We start from the raw sequence: 27,739 nt of genomic DNA on the forward strand, positions 1-27,739 counted from the left end.
TCGCTGTGCTAGAACTAAGGGTCCTAATGTACTTGATCATGTCATTGTAAATGTAAAACATTGACTGTACTCCCATAGTGATCATGAAACACAAGAATCCTGTGCTGGGACCCATACACGCATCTGTCCCCTTTCACAACTCTGGAATTGACTGTAAGCATTGCCAATGTCATACCGAGTGGACGGCACCAGCTTATAGTGAATTAAAGATTTTTATGATGAGGGGTCTAAAAGCAGCAAATTTCTATGCAACCTTACCAATTGGCTGTTCTCCAGCAACAGGTCATGTGATTTCAACATGGCCGCCACAAGGCGTGACATCGATATCAACACGACATTCTATACGTGAAGCTAGTGGGCGATGGAGAAACAGAGAGCAAGTATTAACCAAGGGGCAGTAATTCCCAAACTGTCTCAAAACCACAACTCCCTTAATGTCCTGATGCATGCTGGGAGTTGAAGTTTTGCAACAGTCATGGGTTAGGAAACAGACAGACGATGCCCCAGTCAAAGGCTGACAGGGAATGATGGGAGCTGTAGTTTTTCTGGAGAGTCACAGGTTGGGGTAGTGGCACAGTCATCGGGTTCCACATAGCTGCATGCTGCCATTACCATTTCCCTATGAGGCTTCCTATGTTTAATACTCACGCTTGTAGCTGCACAACCTCCGACTATCCGCACAGAGTTCAATAACCGCATGCCAAATGTTATATTAAAGGATCAAACCGCCAAGGACAAAGCATTGCAACACATGGCAGCCATGTCCTCTGCTCAGATTGTGTCCGCCACCGCCATTCACAACAAGCTGGGACTACCAGGGATTCCTCGTCCGGCCTTTCCTGCTGCCCCTGGGGTAAGTGTCAGCCGCCTGCAACATGGGGGAACCACAACTCCCAGCCTGTGTCTGTGTCAGGGCATGCTCGGAGTTGTGGTTTCGGGACAGCTTCCTCTCCTCTCTAGTTGTGAATCTTTAGAAAATATTCTAGAAGTGGATCGATTATGTATTGCTGTCTATAGATTATGCTGTACACATGGTTTGTGTGTAGGGCTTATACTAAACACTTGTATTCGCAGCATCGTACACAGAAATGGTTTATTAGTTTATTTAATTTAGATGCATTGGACTGAAAAATGTAATGTAATCTAAAAGGGAAAAAAAAAAGTTTAAAAATGACTATAGTGACATCCGTCTCTTTCTGTTTACAGTACTGGCCAGGAATGCTTCAGACAGGGCAGCCAGGCTCTTCACAAGAGTAAGTCCATGACGTCCCTGTATACACATACATCATTGGTGTATCCAGAAGTAATACTACCAGATTATTGGGGTTGTCTGGGCTTTAAAAAACAAACAAACAAAAAAACATGGAGGCTTTCTTCCAGAAACGGCACCTCGCTCAACCTCAGGTTGGCTGCGGCATTGTAGCTAAAGTTTATTGATATGAATGTAGTAGAATTGTGATACCACACACACCCTGAGGACTGGGGTGGTGCTGTTTTTGCAAGAAATGGAATCCAAGGAATGGTCTCACACATCTCCATGATCCTACTTTCTGAGGAGGTCTTGTATATCTGCCTCTCTTGTTTATGGTCAGCTTTTAGCACTACCTAGCTAAAGGGGTCTTCAGTATTGATGCTTTTTGCTTTGCTTTTTTTATTTGTATAGCACACACAGATTCCGCAGCACTTCACATCGGTTTTTTTTTTTGCCAATTATTGCTCCCTGTCACCAATAGGGTGTGGGAGGAAACCAGAGTACCCGGAGGAAACCCACAAAAACACTTTGCAGATGTTGCGCTTGGTGGGATTTGAACCCAGGACCCCAGCGCTGCAAGGCTAACAGACTAGGCTCCCAGTGCTAACCACTGAGCCACCGTGCTGTCCTTATTGATGCACTATCCTTGAGATAAGCCATCAATTTGATATTTGTCCGACTCCAGGAACCAGCTGGTTGAATTTACCACATCTGGGTCAGTGCTCCGGTTTCATCATTACCAGGTGCAGCGCCATACATTTGGTAGTGGTGGTGTCTGGTACTACATGTAGCTAAAACCCAATCACTTGTATAGGGCTGAGCTGCAAGTACCAGGCATAGCCACTCCTAAATGGTAATGAAGCAACATGGTCCCTTCTGTCAACTCATCTCTAGGGTGGCAGGAGTCAGACCACCACAGATCCTAAAGATATGCCATCATCAGTATAAAAGCACCAGAAAACCCATTTAAGTTGGTATTTCCATTTCTACAAATACTTTTTTTTCCCCCCAGTAATAAAAAGTAAAAATGTAAAAAAGTAAAGAATGTGAACAATGAGGTCTCCTACTGAATAACCATTAGCAGGGATCTTAAAGGTGTAAAAAATAGATAACTGTAACTCTATTGAAAACCTGACAAATATACATTAATATTAATATCTGTATTCTGTTTCTATTCCAGCGTCAAGCCATTTGTCCAGCAAACATATCCCATCCAGCCAACGGTCCCAGCTCCTCTTACAGGTAACTTCTGCGTTACATACAGACCTGTCACTCAGGAGTGTAATATGTAAATATCCGAGGAGCCGCGGCCGATCCTCTGCTGATTCATATACAGAAGATTATTTTAATCCCGCTGACTGTACACACTTCTTGTACCAAAGAGAATTCTTGTTGAAATATTTTCCTTCCAGTGCAGTCATTTCAAGAAAAGCTTAAATTCCTACTGGTGTCCTCCAGGGACGCTGAGCTCAGGTGCGCCTCTGAGAAAATTTAATGAAGCCGCTGGGGTAAAACATTACACTGAAGGAGAGAGATGGCGGGTGCACTCTCCTGCTCACAATCACCGGGCAGTCTGACATCCTGGAGGAAGGGACTGTATTAGTGCAGACCTCGCTGTCTGTTCAAGATCACGCAGTCCTGCAGCCAATACAGCCAAGTTCATTGGTCCCCAACCTGTGAAACTACAATGCCCAGCATGCTATGAGAGCCGTAGACGTGCTAAGAATTGTAGTTTGCAAACAGGTTGAGGTAAGATGTATCTGAATGGATTGTGCCCTACCTATGTGAAGGATTTATGCATTTAAATTAAAAAAAATTATACAATAGGTCTTGGCTAAAATTTATACAGCCCCTATGCATACATATGCATATCTCCAGGGAAACAGACTACAGACTGTGTAGTCAGATCCTGCATCTGTCCCCTACATTCAGTAGTTTATTAAGGTGTTAAAGGCATATAAGATGGTTGGCAGTTGCTGCCGAAGTCCGTGGTTTTGGCTGACACTTAACTAATGTATTTGGCCAGCTTAAGTTTCCTGATTATTACCAGCATACATATTCTGTCTTCTAGGCTTTGAGCCCTCTGTACCCCCTGCCTCATCAGTCCCTGCATGGCAAGGACGTTCCATCGGCACAACCAAGCTTCGATTGGTGGAATTTTCAGCATTTCTAGAACAGCAGCGGGATCCAGATGCAGTAAGTAAAGATCTTTCTATCTGTTCACCATCAGATATTAAAGGGGTTGTTCACCATTTAATGTTTTTCTTTCAAATCAACTGGTGCCAGAGATATGTAATTTACTTCTATTAAAATATTTCAACACTTCCAGTATTTGTCAGCTGCTGTATGTCCTCCAGGAAGTGGTGTATTCTTTGAAGAGCAGGAGAGGTTTTCTACGGGAATTTGCTCCTGACGTAGACAAAGGTGGCAGCAGACATCTCTGTGTCAGACTGGAAAGAATACACCACTTCCTTCAGGACATACAGAAGCTGATAAGTCCTGGAAGACTGGAGATTTTTTTTAATAGAAGTAAATTACAAATCTCTGGCACTTTCTGACACCAGTTGATTTGAAAAAAAAACCAAGGTGAACAATCCCTTTAATGTGAAGGGAAACACAGATAATTGTATATACTTTCTTACAGTGGTCCAATAATCCAGAATATTTTATAATAAGGGGTCTTGCAGTGTTAATGTTAGTCTATTTGCACATACTACCTGCTTCTCGTCCCTGTCCTATTAGACAGGGTCACGCTGCCTATTTGACTCATTCTTCTTTTCTGAGAAGCTGGATTCCTGCGTGGGGAAAGCTGTGTGCCGGCACCTGTCTTTTTGGCAGGCTGGGCCGGCAGCTGCAGCGTGATCTAAGAGCTGTCTTTAGGTATGCTAGTGTAGATGGCATATAGAATATCTCATTCCAGGAGCATTCCAGAGAGTCCTGTCCATCATCTGCTGACACGTCTCTTCTTGTCATCGCTATGGTTTTTATGTTTTTTTTTTTTCATGTGTTTCAAAATCTTATTCTAGTCAGTGTGCTAAAATAGAGATGTGGAGGAGCCGCCAAAATGTGTTAATAATTCCTTTAGCACAATTGTAATTTTCCCTCTTCTCCTAGTTCTATATGTTTAATGGAAACTTGCCTAACAAACTCCGCAATGACATTTTATATGGTCCCTGGTGGTTATAGATGTAAAGCAGACAGCACTGCAAGGCGCCAATACTTCACAGCTTCATCTCAAATTATACCTTTAAAGGGATTTTCCAGTAGATAAAGCCTACTCATTGTCGAGTTTAAAAGTTTTGCAACTTTCTAATAGACTCTGTTCTAGTTCCTCCCTCAGTTTCACAGTATCTGGTTGCAGTCAGTGAATGGGATCATTCCTTTTTACATGATAGCATATATAGTTTTATACAGCTTAGGCAGTTGTTTTTTCTATAGTGTATGGCATCTACAGTGTCTCAGACTGACATTGCTGCCTGCTTGACATTGCAGAGGTTGTCTCATAGAAGTCAGTGCCCTTGAAGGTTTTAGCGAGTGCTGTTCTTTGGTAGGTTCCTTGACAAGCTTTATATAACACTGGACTTAGTTCACACTTAGTATATATCAGCTAGTATTACCTCATTTAGTCATTCCTTTCTATCAGTCGGGTCATGTGATCTCATGAAGACCCCATGGGAATTACATATGTGTTTTGTGCTCTCAATAGTGGTCCCTATCTTAGCCACCAGAACATTCTGTATGATAAAACCGCATGGACTGTTCCACACAAGCGATTTACAGGGGGAGATAAAAACTACCATTAGTTACATAGATGAGAAGTATTACCCTGTCCTCCCAGGAGAGAGATTGTACTGGCTTTAGATGCCTATATAATGCTGTGCTGATGCATTATGGGATTAATAACACATTTAAAAGGGACAGAGTACAATTTAAAATCTGGACGTTAGGGTGGAGGCTGATCATAAGTCACATGACCCCAATACTATAAAGAAATGTATGGATGTGTCAGAGCTGAGCTAGACCCCTGCTGATCACTAGAATGTAGAGGCAGACGCTCTCAGCAGTGCACACTCTACCCCTTTATCTCTGCTATAACTTGCTAACACAAGCAGTCTACTTAAAGGCGTAATTCACAAGAAAAAAATTCTTTCAGATCAATTGGTGCAAAAAAGTGCCAGAGATGTGTAATTTATAAAAAAATCTCCAGTCTTCCAGTACTTATTAGCTGCTGTTTATCGTGCAGGAAATGGTGTATTCTCTCCAGTCTGACACAGTGCTCTCTGCTGCCACCTCTGTCCATGTCAAGAACTGTCCAGAGCAGCAAATCCTCATAGAAAACCTCTCCTGCTCTGGACAGTTCCTGACATGGACAGAGGTGGCAGCAGAGAGCACTTTGTCATACTGGAAAGAATACACCACTTCCTGCAGGACATACAGCAGCTGATAACTACTGGAAGATTATAGAAGTAAATAACAAATCTCTGGCACTTTCTGGCAACAGTTGATTTTAAAAGATTTTTTATTTTTTTTGTTAACCCCTTTAATTATAGTAATAGTTATATGCGCCAACAGATTTAGCATTTTGCTATAATTATAATGGGAGCTTGTGGAACCTCCGGCAATTCCGTATACCCGTACGTAGGCTCCCATAATAACGCTGACCGCTCATATTAGCATATAGGAATACCCTGCATTTTCTAATAGCCCCCTTTAAGGGTCTGAGCATGTGTTGTACCTTGGTAGGTTTCTTGACAGTCATCTACCCCTTTCAGAATGTGGCCCCCAGCTGATCATCCCGGGTCCCGCTTGCAGCACCTCTTTCAAAAATCAGCCATGACAAGTCTGGCAGTTCTGCTGCAGAGAGAATGGAGTATCACATGGCATTCATTTAGATGAATAGGGAGACCCTTTAACTTGACATAGATCGATAGCATTAAATATTCATTTTTCCCCCCATCAGACAATGTGCGGTGTTTAAGGTTAACCCCCCGGGTGCCAGCGTCTGCTGCGTTCCTTTACACGGTTATCCTGGTCTTTAGCCATCATGTAAAGTGAGCTGTCAGAACTCCTTCAGACAGAGGCCGGGGGGCACGAGGCCGCAGACCCCCATAGGGCCATAGTAGGACAAGTCTGCCTTTTTATAACAACTATTTTAAATGGCCTGGACTCATGCACAGCTATTTTGAGAGTGGTGGGATTAGTCACATGCAAGGCTGGGATATCTGACACTCCTTTTCTTGCCTTGTCTGTCAGGGTCACAGATCTGTTGTGTCTCATCCTGGAATCATATTTATTAAATGCCTTAGTAGGCAGAGCACTTGCCTGGTCTAGTCACCTTTTACGGTTCTCATACGGTGCATTATTGCTTTTGTAGGAGGTTAATTATTTATGATTTTAGTGAGTGTATGTATACTGTACATGCATTACAGTGTATAGACGAGTAGTACTGGAAACAGTCAGCAAGCTGATCCTGTAACGCATGGAACGGGTTACTGAGCGAATCTAGAACTTCAGTGTAATTGTTTCTCCTTTCTAGTATGAAGTCACCAAGATATTGTCAGACTGAGTTCTCTGCTTGTTCAGTGTCTGCCCAGGTCTTATTCGGATTAATTGTATGCTAGAATGAGTTCCCTGCTTGTTCAGTGTCTACATAAGATCTGTGCATATAGGAATGAATTTACTGCATCTTCAGTGGTTTCATACTGTAATGTCTTCCCTGCTGCAGACACTGAATAAGCAGGGCACTACTCCAAGTATGCCAAGGTTTTGTACTCCGGTATATTTTACAGTGGAACATGTTCCCTGCTTGTTCACACTCTGCTTAGACAGTGGTGAATATCAGATACTGAACAAGCAGGGACCTCATCCCAATATTTAATTTTACCAGCAGAACATGAACAAGCAGGGACGTATATTCTAGGACTAACTCTTAAAAGGTCTGTGTCTGGATTTGTACCACTATTTATTAGTCACACATTCTTCTTTTGAGGTGTTGTAATTTTTCTTTTTTTATACATATGTGTTCTATATTGCATACATGTATGTATTGTTTCTGAAGGGTGAAAGTCCCTTTTTCTCTCTGTGGTCCACATATTGTGTTACTGGGCTTTGCAGCTGCTGACTGACATTGAGCATTACTTAAGCCTGCTGTCAGCATAGACTTTCACACATTTCCCCTTCATCATCCCGCAGCATGGGCTGTAAGCTAGTAGAGTAGATATGCACACATGTACTCACTTCTCCACTCATTTAGTAGGGTTCACATGGTCCTATAGACGACTTACAGAATCCTATAAGCTTTAGCACCTTTTAGGCATTCTGTATGTAGTGTGACGTTGTTTTTTTAAAAGAATACGCTCAAAGAAAAACTATACATGGAATATCTCTAGTACATGAAATGTCTTATTTGAATGTTCTGGATTATTGGTTGGTAATACAAAAAATGTATACAAACTTACTGGTATGGTTAAGGAACCCTTAGGAAGCCCAATGGTGTGAGATTTGATTTCTGTATACAGTACTTGTCATTGTTATCTATAGAAATTCTGTATGCAGTGAGCATCCCCTAGTGGTGACTGTAGGTCAGTGTTCTATGGCTCTTCAGCTGTTGCAAAACTACAACTACCTGAATGCCCCAAATGATGCTGGGAGTTGTACTTAAATGGGTACTATGGTTAAATGTTTTTTTCTTCTTGCAAATAAAGTGTTGTCAGAAAGTTATAAGATATGTAAATTCTATTTAATAATCTCCAGTCTTCCAGTACTTTTCAGCTGCTGTATGCCCTGCAGGAAGTAGTGTATTTTTTCCACTCTAACACAATACTTTCTGCTGCCACCTCTGTCCATGTCAGAACCTACTCCCCTGCTCTGGACATTTCCTGACATGGACAGAGGTGGCAGCAGAGAGCACTGTGTCAGACTGAAGAAAATACACCACTTCTTGCAGGACATACAACAGCTGATAAGTACTGGAATACTGGAGACTTTGATTAAAAGTAAATTAGAAAGCAATATAATTTTCTGCCACTTGGCTGACTTAAGTAGCAGCTGTAGAATCACCGGTTGCAGATCATTGTTTAAATGAATGCACTCATGAAGAAATCAGGGCATGCTGGGAGTTGTAGTTTTGCATCAGCTGTAGAGCCACTATTTGGGTAACGCTGGTTTGGAATGGATTGAGTGTTTATTACTCACTCAGACTCAGATTCTTCTCTTACCGCTCTGCTGTAGTTTTCAGGTTTACGTTACACAGAGGAACCGTGCATTTCCTAGTGAAAGATCATATTAAGCAAGTCCAATTGATTTTTACTATATAACTGGAGCAGCAGATGGAGGAGGAGCTGTGAAAATAGCTCATTTAGGGTTTCAGTCATGCATCTAACTCTGCTCCACGCCGCAGCTAATCCATAAACGACAAGGATTTGTACTGGATTCCTGGGAATTGTCCACAGGGCTCCGCTTCAGGATGGATCGCCGTGTACTGGAGTTAATGTTTTATTAGTGTAACGTGAACGTCTCACACCGGGTCTAAAGAGCGGCTATTTAGTGATACACACCTGTGTCATTCACTCCTATCTGCCCTGAAAGTGTTAGTGATTCTGTGAGACGTTCTGATATACTACTCGAGTTTATTATAGAACATTCCCCCTAACATAACAGTGGCCAAAATTGTCCTTACATGCGTATATAGAGATTGTGGCATCTAGGTGCAAACAGAGTGGTTAGTTAAAGGGGTACTGCAGTGGGGAAAAAAAATCTATTAACTGGAGTTGGAAAGTTGTATTTGACTTATTTTAAAAAATCTCCAGTCCTTATAAGCTTCTGTATGTCCTGCAGGATGTGGTGTATTCTTTCCAGTCTGACACAGTGCTCTCTGCTGCCACCTCTGTCCATGTCAGGAACTGTCCAGAGTATTAACAAATCCCCACAGAAAACCTCTCCTGCTCTGGACAGTTCCTGACATGGACAGTGGTGAAAGCAGAGAGCGCTGTGTGAGACTAGAAAGAATACACCACATACTGCAGGACATACAGCAGCTGATAAGTACTGGAAGCAGGGTGGATTTGTTTTAAATCAAACTGATTTAAATCACGATTTAAATCACGATTTAAATCACTAGTCCGGAAGGCTTGATTTAAATCAGTGATTTAAATCAAAGTTTCTACCTAAACTAGTTCTTGCTACTTTAACATGCAAGTAGATGAAGATTTTTAGAATCACTTTTTATATTACTTTTTTCTCCCCAGTTTAATGGGTTAATCATTCATATTTGGACACCACTGTTCTGTTGTACTTAGGAAGGAGAAAAATAATCCTGAACTTAATAACAATTTAAATGGATTTATTCAACTGAAACAATAACAACATTACAGCATACGTTATTTGCTTAAACAAACATCCATGTTAACTAATTTGGCTAAACAAAAAAAAAAAAAAAAAAAAAATAGTCCAAACAATCAGAAACATATTGTCTAACTTCTTGGACTTGGTACTGAAGGGGATGATTCTGTATTCATAGGTTTGTAGAACAATAGGATTAAGGTCTTTTTCTCAACTCTGTTCATGTTGTAACATTTGAGAACATATACAGCCTTTATTCTACTGAGTTAAACAACTCAGCTTTATCTCATGATGGAAGAACCTTTGGATGGTAAAATATTTTCCTCAAAAAGCAGTTTATTGAAAAAAATCCGATTTAAATCAAAAAAATCCGATTTAAATCAAAAAAATCCGATTTTTTTGATTTTTTTAAAAAAATCATTGATTTTTATCCACCCTGACTGGAAGACTGGAGATTGTTAAAGGGGTTATCCAGCGCTACAAAAACATGGCCACTTTTCCCCCTACTGTTGTCTCCAGTTCAGGTGTGGTTTGCAATAAGCTCCATTTACTTCAATGGAACTGAATTTCAAAACCCCACCCAAACTGAAGACAACAGTAGGGGGAAAGTGGCCATGGTTTTTGTAGTGCTGGATAACCCCTTTAAATAGAAGTTAATTACAAATCTGTATAACTTCCTGACACCAGTTCATTGGAAAGATTTAACTTTAAGTTAATAGTTGGGGGTTATGAAGGTTGCTAGGCTTGCGATCTTGTGTTCCAGGCGACCTGTCAGTCCTGCAATAAATTAATGCTGCAATGTATTGTTCACTTATACAAGTTCCTAGAGAGACCTAAAGTGAAAGCAAAGAAGCCAGAAAAACACAAGTATTAAAAAAAAGTTTTTATCTAATCTACTTTTCTCATTCACCGTAATCATATAATGTGTTTGAAAATGTCTGATCGATTAAAATATTATGTATCCCACACAGTGTGTGTCTGTCTGTGTGTGTGTGTATGTATGTATGTATATATATGTGTGTGTGTGTGTGTGTATATGTGTATATACACACGCGCACACACACACACACACCCAGTGACTTGGGGGATATGGTGTGCTCTACAATAGACACCCCCGCAGTGTTTCTGCTCCTGACAATGCCTCTCATCTCTTGCAGTACAACAAACACCTCTTTGTGCACATCGGACAAGCCAATCACTCGTACAGTGACCCTCTGCTCGAACCCGTAGACATCCGCCAAATTTACGACAAGTTTCCAGAGAAGAAAGGGGGCTTAAAGGAACTCTTTGGAAAAGGGCCGCAAAATGCATTTTTCTTAGTAAAATTCTGGGTGAGTTGAACGATCCGTGTATATTTTTATGTAACCTGTTGCTTTATCCAGACACATCAGCTTGTGTATCACATTTTCTGCGTAAAGGGGAGTTCCCATGTGAAAGTGGTGGCATCGTCCCTCTATACCATTGTGTGGGAGAGCATAACAATGAACCAATATGTCTGCCTCAGGCCTCGGCTATCCAAACATGATGCTAGAGCAGGGGTAGAGAACCTTTGCTTTCCAGCTGGAAAACTACAACTCCCATCATGCATGGACAGCTAAAGCTTTAGCCAATGTTCCCTACCCCTGTCCTAGAGCCGCCTCTGCTCAGGGAAAATATCCTGCAAGAATCAAACTCCACAACTTACTTGTGGATGTTTTGCAAAAAAAAAAAAAAAAATTAAAAAATGTCACCCATTGTACTAAAACATGTGAGATATTCAGAAAAATAATAAAAAGACATAGATGGACCCCCACCGATCATAAAAGACAATGGGGTATGGTATGCTGAAGAATACTGAGCCCTTTGATGCTTTAATAGACTTTTGTCTAGGCCTTGCATTTACCATAGCAAATGAAAGGAGCTGAGCCACAACTTCTTTCTTGTGACCAGTAGGGGTCTCAATGGTTGGGCCCCCCCACTGGTCACACATTCACAGCATATACTAGGTACCAGGAACCTTCGACCCTTCATCTGTAGCAAAACTACAATCCCCACCATGCTTGACACTGTCCAGGCATGATAGGGATTGTAGTTTAACAGTTAGAGGGCAGAAGGTTGTTGTTGTTGCTGCCTTGACCTGTTTATAGACTTTACTAAAATTCTAGCTGAACCAAACATAGAAATTGCTACGTAATGTTTCACACAAACACCATAACCAAAGTAATCTTCCTGTAGAAAATGCACTAGTGATAGTGGACACTACCCAGCAGCCACCATGCCGCATACTGGTAGATTTAGTATAAGACCCTGATAAATGTCTCCATTGTAATTTATGCTTGGAACGAATTGACGGTCGCACGCTACGCTGACAGTATGGCGGCTCAAAAGGGATATTGTACCGAGCTGTAAAACAGAGGAGTAATTTGTGTGGGTTATGAGCTCTCTATGTAGGATAGAGACTCTGACACGGGGACTGTTCCTGGGGATTTGCTGACCTCTTGTGGACTCTTTGCTCCATAGCCATAAGGATTATGCACCAGTCTGTAGCACAGCATTCCCTAACCTGACGCTCTCCTACAAATCATGCCCTGATGGTATAAGGTTTTCAGGGCATGATGGGAATTGTAGTTTGGAGAACAGGGAACTTGCGGCCCACCAGCTGCTGCAAAACTACAATTCGGCTGTCCAGGCATGATGGGAATAGTAGTTTTGCAGCAGCTGAAGGGCCACAGATTCCCTTTCCTGCTGTGAAGTACTGTCCTTATGTAGAAGGTTAATAACATGACGAATACATGAAACAGAAGACATTGTATAAAGACTCAAGTGTTCCATAAAATAAGCAGAATCCATGAAATAATGAAGGATTCCATGTCCTCAGTCGGCAGCTGACACCCTGCAGTCGTAGCGTTTGGGCTCAGCACCTGATGGGGGAGAGGACAATGGTGTCGGGGTCTGTATCGGAGTGATGCTTCTTTGTTTTGCAGGAATTTGCATTGCAAACGGAGAGCGGGGCCTCTTGTAATCAGAATGAGCCTTCCGCATCCTTTTGATGTAGTAGCGCTTATTTATGGAACAGAATTTAGACAAGGAGCCGCTTCCATTGATTGCTTTTACCAGAAAGGGATACAGGGCAGAGCTGAGAGACGATATGTGAGGGATGCACGTACAATACGGGAGACAAGAGATGACCTTATTGTAAAAGACTCTTTATTTCAGGCCTCAGGTGCATTATTATTGTTATTTTGGAGATAAAGGGACAATTACATCGGTCTTCAGTAGATGGGAGCAGGCAGAAAAAGAGGGTGCCCTTCAAAACTGGCAACTAATGTTATAAGACAAAATCTCCCACTGCTCCAGCACCCATGTTGTGGTGGTCCACGGGCACACATAGTTTATATTATGTTACAACATAATAATTGTGTAGTTGTTCCTCTCGCTGTGACCCCCAAAAAGGACCCAACACCATAGCCCTGTAACAAGTCCCCCATAGCCCAAGTAACCCTGTGATGTGTCCCTTCTTATGCCCAGACTTCATAGCCCTGTAACATGTCCCCCATAGCCCTGTGACATGTCCCCCATAGCCCTGTGATGTGTCCCTTCTTATGGCCAGACTTCATAGCCCTTTGATGTGTCCCTTCTAATGGCTGGATCCCATAGCCCTGTGATGTGTCCCTTCTTATGCCCGGACCCCATAGCCCTGTGATGTGTCCCTTCTTATGCCCGGACCCCATAGCCCTGTGATGTGTTCCTTCTAATGCCGGACTTCATAGCCCTGTGATGTGTCCCTTCTAATGCCTGGACCCCATAGCCCTGTGACCTGTCCCCCCATAGCCCTGTAGTATAGGCAGCAGATCCTGTGGTGTTCCTAATTCCTGAACAATGAACAATTCCTGAACACTTGGTCTGTACAATGGTTAGGTAGGTGGTCTGTGCCACAGTAGCATCCGCATGATGCCAGGACATCTGTAGCAGAACATTGGCTATCACACTGCCCCCGCCATCTTGTCTTCTTCCCATAGTGCACCAGGTAAGTGACGCACATGCACGCAGCTGTTTACGTGATGGAGAATGTGACCCATCCATTGTAGACAGGGTTCACATGGGCTCTGATTGGCCTTCAGCAAGCTGCTATGTCTTATGTGATCTGGCTCCTCTCTAGCATAGCCGGCAGGAAGTTTTTCAGCAGTTTGCTCTACAGCAGCTCCTCTGAGGGATCAGCCAAGACAGACTACCCTTAACCACCCACCACCTGCTCTCTGGTTCTCTGTCCTTTGGACACTTTTGGTTGATACAAATCCCTACATAATCCCAGAGGACCAGCCATTATAGGGACACTCTGACCCAGTCGTCTACACATTGTAAGTTGGCCCAGAGTCATGCTAAGCTTATAAAAGTTTCAAAGTGAAGCTTCTATTACTTTCCCAAATATATTTATTTCCTCACTCCTATTCCTCTCGTATGCACGTTGCCACCACTAGGGGGCGATCTGTATAGAATTGTCTATTAGCAGCTGCTCCGAAGTACGTACACTGAAGAACAGACATTAAAACACCTGGTGCAAATACATTGAACATATATTTTTAGTATTACCGTAAGAATATTATGCTAGTATATTAATTATGTGTATGTATGTATGTATGTATGTGTATATATATATATATATATATATATATATATATATATATATATATATATATATATATATATATAATTTGCTTAAAAATGTGCACTGAGGAGCGGAAACGTTGCATGTGAATAAGGCATTTATGGAATAAAAGCACGTTTGTTTTAACCTTATCTCTGAGTGCTGCAAGAGTTCCTGATACATATATATATGTACACAAAACAACTATCTAGGGTTAAATTTACTTTAGCTTTTCACTTTCCTTGTGACACCTATTACTTGATACTAGTGAGGGTCATCAGTGATGGACAGGTTTTTGTGAATCTCATATCACTGTTATCCTGGTACATGTAGTCCTGCCTTCCCTGGGATCGGCACAGTAGGTTGGACTACACGTGCATACTTTTCACCTCTCCTATGTGTTAGCAGTGTTTATTCACATATTGCCGGTTACTACCAGGAATGTGTCCGCATTACGCTGACAGACTGGGAGATTATTTCTGACACCCGTCGAATATGCTGTGTGTCCTGCAAACAGTTCTGGAGATTGCTTCCTACAGACAGGGATCTCATGCATCTTTGGTGCTAATAGGAAAACCAGGAAGATTGTAAATGCAAGTTTTTATGTGACTGGAGGATAATTATGTGTGTATATAATAATTTATTTTCTGCATGTAGAATGCAGCATATTGGAGAATAACATAGAGGCTTTTGTGTATACCTTGTACTTACCTGTTTGGGCTGCTTCCAATTTCCACATCGAATGCTGCCTACATGAAGCCTGTGACATATTAAGTGCTGTGATTTTCTGGGGGTCAGACAGATGGTCATATGATGCTGCTAGAGTAATGAAGCCAATAGATACAGCTGTGCTGGAATGAAACAGCAGGTGGTGCTGTAGTAATAGTGATGGCAAGTGCACATTATATCGACAGAAAAGAAAAACAAATTGACCGCTTCTTTAACCCCTTGCCGCAAAATGACGTTCCTGGAACGTCATGTAAAACAGGTAGTTCCCGCAAAATGACGTTCCAGGAACGTCATGGCTTCCCTGCCTCCCCCCGCTGTCCCTATAGAAGATCGGGCAGCAGGAGGATGCTATGTCACACAGCATCCTCCTGCTGCCTCTGCCCGGAGGGGAGCCGCGCTCCCCCCGGGCAGTTAACCACATAAACGCTGCGGTCAATGCGACCGCAGCGTCTATGGGGAGATCGGGCGGCGGGGGGAGGCTGCAGCACGTTGCCTCCCCCCACCGCCACAACAAGTGTGTCCCTCGGCCCCCTCCCCTTGTCCTTGATACCAGAGATCACCGCTATTACCGTTATAGCGGTGATCTGCGGTACCGGGAATTACCGGCGCCGCCGGTAGCTTTCATCTCCCCCCACCGTGAATCCACGGTGGGGGGAGATGAAAAATGTCCCCTCAGACCCCAGATCAGCCCCCCTAGTAGGGCGATAACTAACCCGCTCCCTCCCAGGGCGCCCATCAGATCCAAGATGGCCGCCCCCATCCCTGCGAACAAACGATGTTTGTTAGCAGGGATGGAAATGAATAAATGATCAAAGCCCCATGCTCTCCGCCACCGGAGGTAGCGGAGAGCATGGGGCAGTGATCGGGGCCCCCCCCCTGTGGTCCCGGAGCAGGCGATCGGCGGTATATACTATATACTGCTGATCGCCTGTTCCCAGTGCAAAGAAGCACTTTTTATCCCCTGTCACCATAAATCATTGGTGACAGGGGATAAAAAGTGTCAGTAAGTCGCCCCCCAAGCCGCACGTTGCCTCTAACCAACCCAAATTGCCAATGAGCCCCTCCAGATTGCCCGTAACCACGCCAGATTGCCGTAACCAACCCAAATTACATATAAGCACTTTAGTTTATCCGTAACAAACCCAGATTGTCCGTAACCCCCTCACGTTGGCCGTAACCACTGCAGGTTGCCCAGAACCACCTCCAGATTACCCGTAACCACAGCAGGTTGCCCATAACCACCCCAGGTTGCCCGTAACCACAGCAGGTTGCCCATAACCACCCCAGGTTGCCCGTAACCACAGCAGGTTGCCCATAACCACCCCAGACTGTCCGTAACCACTTCCAGATTACCCGTAACCACAGCAGGTTGCCCATAACCACCCCAGACTGTCCGTAACCCCCCCGCATTACCTGTAAAAAAATTTTTTTATTGTATTCTAGTAACTGCACGGTTCTAATAAAAATGAGAAACTTTAATCTAAACATAGATAAAACATATCTAAATATTATTGGAAAATTTAAATTTTCCATTTTTTTACGGCCTAATGGTGAACACTTTCCTCCAGCCCCTGTAGGGTTAAAATGCTCATTATACCCCTAGATTAATTCTTTAAGGTGTCTAGTTTCCAAAATAGGGTCACTTATGGGGGTTTCCAGTATACAAGCCTCCTAAATCCATTTAAAAAAAGAACTGGTCCATTTTGGAAATTTCATGAAAATGTGATAATTTGCTGATACATTTCTAAGCCCCGTAACACCCTAAAAAAGTAAAATATGTTTACCAAATTATGCCAGAATAAAGAAGACATATTGGTAATGTGACTTAGTAACTAATTTATGTGCTATGACTTCCTTTTTTAAGAAGCAGAGAATTTCAAAGTTCATAAAATGCTAATTTTTAAAATTTTTCCTGATATTTTGATGTTTTTCACAAAAAAAAACAAAGTAGTGACCAAATTTTGCCACTAACATAAAGTGCCATATGTGATGAAAAAACAGTCTCAGAATCGCTAGCATACGTTAAAGCATCACTGAGCTATAAGCGCATAAAGTGAGACAGGTCAGATTTAAAAAAATTAGCCAGGTCATTAAGGCCAAAACAGGCTTTAGAGGCAAGGGGTTAAAGTGTCACTGTCATAAAAAAGTTTTTAGCAGAAACTTTTTAATTGGGTTTATTAGCCGAAAAATGAATTTTTATCATGAAAAAGCAGTTTAAAGCTCTCCCCCTGTCGTCTTTGTTCTCCTATGGAGAGAGGGAAATGAGGCACCAAAACAGGACAACAAAGAGTTAATTTAAAGCTACATCACCAAGCTCTCTCCTCTGATGTTACCACTGACCTCTGAATAGCTCCCTCCCCTTGTGTAATCCTTTGTTCTCTGCTGCCACATTTCTCCTCCGTCTCTCCTCCCCCCTCCCCTCTCCATAGCACAGACAGGATCCATCTGATTGAGATTTCCTGATTCTGAGCAGTGGATGACAGAAAGGAGAGGGGGGGAGGGGGGACCTGGGAAAGTCTTTGTGAATGCAGATAATGGCATATTTGCCTAAAAAACCCAATTACAAAGTTTCTTAAAATCGCCCGAACTATTGATTTCTGCAAAAAAAGAGAGTTGACGGGAAACTATATTGTCGCCTGATGATTTCAACCTATAACATATACAGGCGAGTTCAACAGTCCATTGTGATAATAATTTGCTCTACTGTTGTAAGCCCTTTCTCTACTACTGGATGGATACTCCCCTTCGAAACGTCGGGACGCATAGGCCTCCCTCCCCTCGCCCATGGACTATTCTGAACTCAATACGCAATGTACAAAAGTACACCCTCCTTTACCGTGCACTCCCGTCCTCCCTTTTTCGATCTGAGATGTAAGACTTGCAACCTGTTTTGACTGCAGATTTCATTTTTCTTTTGTAACATTACAAAACTGAATACAATGTTTATTAAAGAAAAAAAACAAATTAACAGTGACTCTTTAAGATCAGCAACGATAGATAAAAATATTTACAGTTGGACTCTGAGATATGCAATCAGCCTCGAGAACCCAACAATGTATATTAATAATAAGTGGCAGAATTCCCAGTCATGTTTATAAGGATTTATAAGGCTAGTTCACCCCCAAAAAAATTTCTTTCAAATCAACTGGTGCCAGACATTTGTAATTTACTTCAATTAAAAAACAATCTCCAATCTTCCAGTACTTATCAGCTGCTGTATGTCCTGCACTAAGTGTTAATATCTTTCCCAACGTATTATTAGTCTTCTATGGAAAGTCCCCATCACTAGGGAAAGCAGATTGCATACATAGTAGCTGGAGGGCACTAACTTCTTCAGGTTCTTAGTGCTCCACCCCCTGCAGGATCTACTGGCATTGTCAGCTCTGACCCGATCGGTCTTATTAGACAATTGATCAGCAGTCAGAGAGGACGGTGGCCTTTAAATTTCAGAGAAGAGCGGAGCTGCAGGCAGAGTTAGTTGGGCTGCCCGGGGCCTGTTATGTCCTGCTTCTCTGTTAGAACAGTCATTATCACCCGATTCTTCCCCACTCGCCGACGCTCTACAGGTTACCAGATGTGTGTTTTCTTAGCACCATAGGCAGCCCCATCAATCAATATGTCTTAAGCATGGAAGAATCTGACACATTTTAAATGGTGTTCCATTTCTCTCTGTATAAATTGGCCATCACCAATCCCGGCGTAAAGTGCCTTAGTATCAAAAGAAACGGGAGATGCGCTTTCCTGCAATTACCGGTAATCACAGAGAAGAGTAATTGGGCCATAGGTGAGACGTGCGGCCTGCAGCCCCTCCGCTTTGTGCCTCACATTCATACACTCCCCGCCTGTCCACCCAGCAGGTGCAATCCACCAAACCACTCACCGCAGGGCCAGGGGCTGCGGCCCACTTTAGCTTTTGTGTCTGGGAAGAGAAGAAAGATTTCTCCTGCAGGAAAGAAACAAATATTCATTCACTTTTATCTTGTGACGATCCCTTCTGGTTTTCTATACTTCTGAAATATAATGTATTGATCTGGACAATGAGCCTAACTCTATAGCGCCACCTATGGTTATATAATCAGAACTAAGCTTCAAAACAAAACTTTACTGATAGATTTTTTTTTTTTTTTTTTTTGCTGCTTGTACTATGAAAGTGTGGAGGGGGGAAAGAGTGGAAACAGTCAGCAAGGACTGCTATAATGGGGAAACCCTCAGCAGGGATCATTGTCTATCACCAGCTAGCCTCATTCCAGTATGTTCTTGCCTATACAACATAGTAAAACAAATGAAAAGAATAGTAAAAGTAATTTTATAATAATAAACACTATAATTTAGTACAGAGCTAATGCTTCTTACAGCTGCAGTTGCATCCAGTCTAAACAATCTGGAGGTGAACCCCAGTGTATTAGTGTAACATAAAGTCATCAGTTGTATATAGGACTCGGTCTGCTGATACATCCCCAAATGCTAGAGGTAGAATATACACAGAATAATAGTTACTATGTGATATTCCGACAAGCTTCCTAATGAAGATAGACACATATTGTGTCCTGCAGATGAAGAGATTACTCTCCATAGACGTCTGTATGCAGTCAGTGTGTCTGTGCATTTGCTTTCTAGAAAAGAACTGCAGCGCCCCCTGCTGGAAAGAATATAGATGGTGCAATTTATTGTCTGATTTACAGCAGGAATCCCCAACCTGTGGCACAAATACATCTCCCAGCATGCAATGAAAGCTGTAGGCTGGCGGAGCATGCTGGGAGAAGTAGTTTTAACACAGGTTGCAGATCATTGTGGGTTTTTTTGTTTGTTTTTTTTGCTTGCACCCATTAAATGGTTATTGATCAGTATTTCATAGATGTTTCTTGCAGGACAATCTTCTGTATAGGACATTGTTATACTACTATTTCCCCAGTTGAGTCACATGAAAAAATTTGCAAACTTTTTTTTTTAATTCAGATTTCATTAGAATTTTTAAATGAAAGGAAACTGTATAACAAATGCCTGGTAGATGCGGGCAATAGTACAGTAATTGGCATGACATATGACATAAAGAAACAGACATCCATCAAGGATAACAGATTTGCACAACTTTTAACAATTGCAGGTCCCATAAAATTGCAAATATTAGACTAACTTGTAAAACTGGTATCTGGCATTTCTTGGAAAGGAAATTGTATATTTCACAAACATCTTGTGTGCGCCCAGCACTGTATACATGTATTACCTGATGTGGTAATAAGGTGATGACAACATCACAGAGATTACTGACACGCTTCCCCACCCTCATGGACCAAACACAACTATTCAGGCTATTGATCACGCAGACATGTCCTGAAAGAACCTGTGACTCTATTATTGAGTCGGTTTCATCTTGCAGCTCTTGACTAATACAGCTTTATTGTAGTAGTCTTATATATTAATTATTGTGCTGAGTGAGTCACAGCCTCATACTATACATGACACGTTAGGGGAGCTCTGTGTGTCAGATAACCGGCTCTATAATCACTGATATATGACAGTGCTGTATATCTGAGATCTGCTGTCTCTCTCTCATCCCTTAATTCACAATCTACAATCTTAATTTCTCCAAATTTCCCCCCCAGGCCGATCTTAATTGCAATATCCAGGATGACGCGGGGGCATTTTATGGTGTAACAAGTCAGTATGAAAGCTCAGAGAACATGACCATCACCTGCTCCACTAAAGTCTGTTCATTCGGGAAACAAGTGGTGGAAAAGGTGGAGGTAAGTGCAGCCCGAGGCTCCGGCACATGACCAATAGTGCCACTTACCATGTAAACACTATAGGGAATTTATTAATGCCTGCAGCAGGAAACTGGTCTTACAGTCACGTTTTTGCACAAAACACAGGAAAAGTTGCAAATTTTTGGGCAAGTAAGCAATTGATCACAAATTTGCAACAATTTTTTGGCAAAACTGTCATAAAAACATTAAAATAGTGACCTGTGGCGTCCTGTACATAAACTTAAAGGTATAGAATATTAACCGGGGTTCTGCCTGATCTAACATGACATAATGCTAACATCACTACTGGCACTAATAGTGCAGCATTAAAGGGGTAGTCCCATCTCAGTTAACTTGTTAGGGCTCATCGGGTTAAATAGTTTTGCAAATACATTAATTTAGCAAACTTGCCTCCTTCTCCTGATACGCCCCTCTTTCCATCCTATTGTTTACAGATCATTATCTAGATTACCGACCACCACTCTGCTCTAAAAGCAGTGGCCTGACTGGTGTGTACATAGCTATAGTATTTATGTTGTACAGTGTATCTCTTTTCATATATTAGACATATATACGCACCAACCAAACCACTGCTTTTAGAGCAGAGTGGTGGTCAGTAACCTAGTCAAGGACCTCTGAACAATGAGAAGCAAACAGTAGCCTATCAGGAGAAGGCGGCAAGTTTGCTAAATGAATGTATTTGCAAAACTATTTACCACTTTTAAGGTTATCCAGAATTAGAAATTTTAAGCATGCTTTTTCTAGAAACAGCGCCACTCTTGTCCTTAGTTTGTGCATAGTATTGCAGCTCAGTTCTGTTGACGTAAATAGAACTGAAGTGTAATACAACACAGAACCTGAGGTTTTGCTCTGTTTTTGGAAGAAAGTAGCTATGTTTTTCTTATCCTGAATAGCATAAGAAGTATAGAGTGGGCTTGGACTGGTTTCTCCAGTATGCAGCTGTGGTCAGTAACAGGCATTGGGACTAGCTTGGCATTTATGCCCATGGCTGTCACTAGCAGGTTGTCAGGTTGTTGACACCTAGCCGCAGCATCCAGGTATAAAGGCAGAGTACAGAGCCAGACGCCGCAGTGTTCAGTAACTGATCAGCCATTGGTGGACTATCCTGAGGATAAGCCGTCCATCAGTATACCTTAATATTTTTGTAGTGTATTTTTTATAAGATCTCATATACAGCCAGTAGACGAAGTTCGGCTTTAATAAAATGTTTTACCGCTTCTGTTTCTCGTCCGCAGACAGAATACGCGAGGTTCGAGAATGGTCGATTTGTGTACAGGATAAACCGCTCTCCAATGTGTGAATATATGATTAACTTTATCCACAAACTGAAACACTTACCGGAGAAATACATGATGAATAGTGTATTGGAAAATTTCACTATATTGTTGGTATGTACAGTCCTGTGTGTTATTACCTGGTATCGTGTGCAATATGAGAATCTGCCTGTCTTTACACATACATGACCACTAGAGGGCACAGTCGTCAGTGCAGTCTACATTATAATAGTGCAAAAATATGGTGGAGACCCCATCACGTGTTTCTCAACATTAGTGAATCTAGGAACATTGCCCCCTGGGAAGACAAATATGGAACAATACTGCAGAGACACCATCAGGTATTTCTCAGTGTCAGTGAGCTAGACAAATCTTCTACCTGCTATTCTATAGAATGGAGGCATTAAAATTACAAGCCCTCATACAACTAGGCAGAAAGTTACAACAACACAAAAACTAAAAAAATAAAAAAAATCCTGTGGTCCTAAATAGGGATGGTCAGAAACTGCCGAGGTTCGGGTTCGTATGAACCCGAAAGCTTGGCATCAGATTCCCGATGTCTGCCCGCTCCATGGAGAGGGTGGATACAGCGGGAGGACCGCCTGGAAAACTGGGATACAGCCTATGGCTATGGCTGTATCCCAGTTTTCCAGGCGGTCCTCCCGCTGTATCCACCCTCTCCACGGAGCGGGCAGACAGCGGGAATCATTACACTATTTAACACTAATCACGTTTTTTATTTCTTTGCACTTCCAGGTTGTAACAAACAGGGATACGCAGGAAACTCTACTGTGTATGGCATGTGTATTTGAAGTGTCAAACAGCGAACATGGAGCACAGCACCATATCTACAGGCTGGTAAAGGAATGAATGTAGACTCTGCAGTTCACTCCATACACTACGTCTAGACACACACTAAAAAAAAAAAACTTCACAACGGACACTGACTAAACCTCAACACTAGTGGCAGCGCCTACGGCCACCCAGCGTTACTCCGCTCTGTTTATTTCCGTGACGTCATTTCTAATATGTTTATAAATTAATTGTATCTGTGAAACATTACAGTTTGTAAAGATTTCTTAAAAAAGAAAAAAAAAAAGAAAAAAATAACCAAGAGGGGCGGAAAAAAAAAGTCAAACTCCGGTGCGGGGAAGACTTGCTGTCGCCTTGCAGAGCGATCGCGCAGCACGGTTCTCCAGCAGTGACATGGTTATTGGGGCCGCAGCTACTTAAAGTAGACTTTTGAGTATGCGGCCAATTGTTAAAATGTGTAAAGGAAATTTTAAGAGGAAAAAAAGATCATTGGAAAAAAAAAATATAGAGCCTTTAAAGGATTTACATAAAAATGTATGAATGTACACAGACGTTATAAAACCTTTCTAACTACCTGAGGGAAACGCAGAAGGACGAATGTAAGAACCTAAATTATTTAAAAGAAGAAAAAAAAAATTTTCTGTTCAAAACCAAATGTTCTATTCTTCAGATGTGCCTAAAATGAGGCGGGAGGGTTTTTTTAGGATTTTTTTCCCCAGTTTTTAGCTAATCTTTATAGTCCAGAACACTATTTTAAAAAGAAGACACAAAGAATCGGTACGGCAGTCTATAAACCAGCCCTTGTGATAAGATATCTAGTGTATTTAAGAAAACTATGTACTGTACTAATACAAAGATTTAGTTTAGTAAAGAGAGATGGCTTATTTTGCAATAATTTTTTTTTTTATATTATTTTTAGTTTTTTTTTATGTTAACTTACAAAAATGTCCTTTTACGTCTTAGATATATTTTTTATACAAACCTCATTTTATCAGAGTGAAGTGAAATTATATCTGCAGGTTATGGAATAGAATATGGGGAGGGGATGAACACTACAGGGAAGGAGGCGGAAGCAGCCGCACACTGTTATTTATGGAGTCTCACTACAATATTCCAACAGGGAAGTTTAGCTACAATCAACAGTACAATGCAACAGGAAAAAAAACTACACTTTTTTTCTTTTTTTTTCTTTTTCACGCTGTTTTTTGAGGATTTTCTACTTGCATTCATACGTTGCAGCTATGTGCACACTCACTTTTTGCTCCATATTTTAAACCTCAAAAAGGCAATTTTTTTTTTAATCAAAAGTTCTCAGAAAATTTTCATTGCCTTGTCTGTCACAATTTGGTCTGTTTTTGAGTTTTGTTTGTTTTTCAAACAATTTTGTAATTTTTTTTATAGTAAATGGTGTTATGCAGTTTATTAACCCGCCCTTCTTGGGATAAAAATGTTCAAAATAATCAATGTTTTTGACACGTAAACAGCCCAAAAAATACATATATAATTTTTTTATGTAATATTTAAAAATATATATAATTTAACTTTACTTAATGGGAATTGCCACCAATTTTTCCACGGAGGTGTTTTTTTTTTTTTTTTTTGTAACAATAAACTGGCTATTTTATGGCTTAAAAATAGACCAAATACGGTGAGTGAACATAGACTGAAAGGGCAAAATCCAGGGTATGTATGGGCATGTGTGTGTATATAACATATCACCATCATAAGCTGCAGTAAAGCCGGGTTTACACATTGTGTATGCCTAGGACTTAACTGTGGTTTGTGACCAGAAACCAATATCTTGTGTTTAGTGATTGTGCAAGTCTACCACTAATGCAAGTGAATAGGGACAAAATGGACTCTGCGACTGCGGGCTTCTGGTTCCCCGTTCATTAGTGTAAGTGGCTACACAATTACTCAGTGTAACACAGTGGTTTCTTGTCATGATTTGGATTGAATACTGTGAGATACCTGTTGATTTGTGCAGGAACATAGTAGCATAGTTTCCACATTGAAACAGACCTGTGTTGTCTGCTTATTTTCACTGTGGATTTTGCCCTTTTCAGTGAATCTACATCATATTCTGCACATAACACACTCAGATTTGTAAGCCCAGGCCTTATACTATGACACTGTCCGACATCTAAGGAAGTCTCAGGGCTCGTACACACTACTGCAGTTCACGTCTATACAAAGTTGCACAGAGCCATAATACGGCAATTAGATGTATTTTTCTGCAGCACTGCCTCTTTTTTTTTGCCATAGTCTCTTTTTTAATACAGCCTTCACCTGGGCAGGGGGGTCACCGCCAGACCAGGCCTTCAGACTTCCCATGATGCATTACTTTCTCTATGGCTCCTGTCAGAATAATTTCACTTCATCGCTGAGGCTGAACACTAACCGCCTGATCCTGAGAAGACTGTGTAATCCTTTATATTAAGACAAATGTTTTTTGGGGTTTGTTCCTGATTGTTTCAAGCACTTGTATTTCGAGACAACACTACTTTTTTGAGAGCTGACTGTTTTCTATATTATGTATCGATGACCTTTTATTAATGATTATTCAGACATATACTGGTTGAAGCATCAAAAAAAAAAAAAAAACTTATCCAGAAAAGCAACAAACCGGGGTGCATTGTGTGTCCTGCCTTCTTTGTACACAGGGGGAAAGGGGCAAATGTTTTGTGATAAAGTATATTACCGCCTGTAGTCAGTTCTGGGACAGCCTTAAATTCTCTTCTGGTTCCTGACAGCGTCCTGTAACTGTGAGCACTTTTATAAGCTGGAAGAAGTTCATCTATCAGCTGTAACTTTATATTAGAGATTGTTATTCAAAGCTGCCAAAGCATCTCCAAATGCAGTGCCTTAGAGCGTAGGAAAAGTATCTATCACCCAGCAAGAAGGTTAACGTATTCTAGTTATGTGTAATTGTCTGCTAATTATTGGTAGTAATTATGGTGCGTTCCCCTTAAATATACGGCCTCCACCACTATGGAGAAGCAGAGATAAAACACCTGCATACACAGCATTGACTGTGCCTAACATCACTACAGGATATATACAGTATGGCTACACTGAGTTAAGTATTACGCCCCATCTACACTCACATTGTAAGCAATGCAATTGTATAACCTGACGTGTCCATAGACTTTTATTAAGGGAATGTATGCAAAAAGTTTGTATATTCGAGTATGCCAAGGTGTGTGCTGCCACATCTTCATACCCTTTACAAAAATAAAAATAAAATAAAATACATAGGACATATATGTATATATACAATTTTTTTTTTTTTTTTTTTTTTTTTTTTTTTTTTTAAGCATTGAGGTCTTTAGAAGTCAAAGTTAAATAAATGTTTGTATACCTTTTACCAGGAGAAAATGGGGAAACGAGAGCAAGAAACATGGCTGTAGACGGCTTTGCATGCCGTCAATTTTATTAAAGAGGTATTCCTATCACCTAAACGTATATAATGCAAAAGAAAGCAATTTTGCTAATGCATCGCATTAACAAAATTGCTTTCTTTTGCAGTTTGGCCCCTCTGTCTCCCTGTCATGTTGACAGCAGATGCCTAGAATCCCGACCTCTTCTATCAGCTATGATAGCAGTGGCCAGGCAGCAACCGTACTGGTGGTCAGGAGCTGGTAAGTATATTTTTACTGATCTTATGCTTCCCTCAGGCATCCCACATGTCTCCAGGGCTTGTATTGTCCCTGGAGGAAGACCCATCAGAGCCGAGCTTATTCAGCACAGCACTGCTGCGTCCCATCCTCACCCCATCCCCCAGCACCGAACCCAGAAGTGTCAGCTGAGCTGAAAAAGCGAGATAGGTCAACCCCTTCAAGAAAAAATGCAAACATCAAAAATATAAAGTAGGGTTTTTAACACAAAAGTGGACACCTATGACATATACATTTAAAAAAAATAAATAAATAAATAAAAAGCGTGCATAGATAGATAGATATATCCAAGGCACACCTGGGAGAGTAGTTTCTTCCAGACACGGCTGCAGTGCAATCAGCCATGTTACACACTAAACATCTGGTTCTCCAGGGACCTCCAACTTGTGGTCAGTGTACCTGGTTTATTAACACTTTCTCTCCACCCCTTCTTGAACCTTTTAAGGTTTAATCGGAGCAAGGGCAGGACAGCTTAATGTGGAGAGAATGTGAATACGACCCCCGGCAGGCTTCCCAATGAGTTGCCAACTCGTAAAGTATCCAGCAGACAAGACTAAGGGCCCTATTCCATGGGCTGATCAACGATATAAACGGGCGCCGATCTGCTAGATCGGCGCTCATTTACTGGGCCTATTCCACGGCCCGATGATCGTTAAGCGAGGGCTGCAGGGACACCGTTACCAATGTCCTTGCAGCAGTACATTACCTGTCCGGGCTTCTCCAGCACTCCGTCTTCCTCCCCGGGTCCCGCTCGCAGTATCAGCTGCAACAGGTAAAGTATGGTGCTGCTTCTCAAATCGCCGGTCTCCCGCCGCGCATCGCTATTCCACCGCAGCGGAGCGCGGTGGGGTACCGATGATTTTAGGTCTGGCCCTAAATGAACAATCAGCCGATGATATGATCATCGGCCGAATCGGGCCGATTCGGCCGATTATCGCTCCCGTGGAATAGGGCCCTAAGGGCCCTAAGTGATAATCTGCCAATTCAGGACTATATGGCAAAATTTTCGCTTCCTGTAATAAAGAGAAGGATCAGCCGAAGAAACCATCATTGGCGGATCGTTGTCAAAATGGCTGATGCGAGGGTGAAGAAAAAAAAATGTATATGGGGAGATTTATCAAACTGGTGTAAAGTGAAACTGGCCCAGTTGCCCCTGGCAACCAATCAGATTCCACCTTTCATTTTCCAAAGAGTCTGCAAGGAATGATTATACTTACCTGTTTAGGCTCCCCTGCTGTTTCCTGCTCACTGCAGCCGACTCCGGC

At 41.8% G+C, this 27,739-nt stretch overlaps 1 protein-coding gene across 10 annotated transcripts in view; it reads left to right on the plus strand.

The window, feature by feature from the left end:
* The window catches only part of TEAD1 (TEA domain transcription factor 1), an 88,993-nt gene extending 62,897 nt beyond the window's left edge, over positions 1-26,096 (plus strand). For 7 of the 10 annotated variants that reach the window (XM_069965073.1, XM_069965071.1, XM_069965072.1 and 4 more), the window contains 8 exons: positions 719-853; positions 1,207-1,253; positions 2,433-2,494; positions 3,324-3,448; positions 10,750-10,923; positions 20,549-20,689; positions 21,946-22,098; positions 22,741-26,096. In XM_069965073.1, the coding sequence (XP_069821174.1) occupies positions 719-853; positions 1,207-1,253; positions 2,433-2,494; positions 3,324-3,448; positions 10,750-10,923; positions 20,549-20,689; positions 21,946-22,098; positions 22,741-22,854 (951 nt within the window). In that variant the 3' untranslated portion in view covers positions 22,855-26,096. The remainder of the gene's footprint in view (positions 1-718; positions 854-1,206; positions 1,254-2,432; positions 2,495-3,323; positions 3,449-10,749; positions 10,924-20,548; positions 20,690-21,945; positions 22,099-22,740) is intronic. The other 3 variants (XM_069965079.1, XM_069965080.1, XM_069965081.1) reach the window with 1 other exon arrangement.
* Positions 26,097-27,739: the final 1,643 nt, after the last annotated feature.

The sequence above is a fragment of the Dendropsophus ebraccatus genome, chromosome 4 (assembly GCF_027789765.1).
Source record: "Dendropsophus ebraccatus isolate aDenEbr1 chromosome 4, aDenEbr1.pat, whole genome shotgun sequence".
Lineage (NCBI taxonomy): Eukaryota > Metazoa > Chordata > Amphibia > Anura > Hylidae > Dendropsophus > Dendropsophus ebraccatus.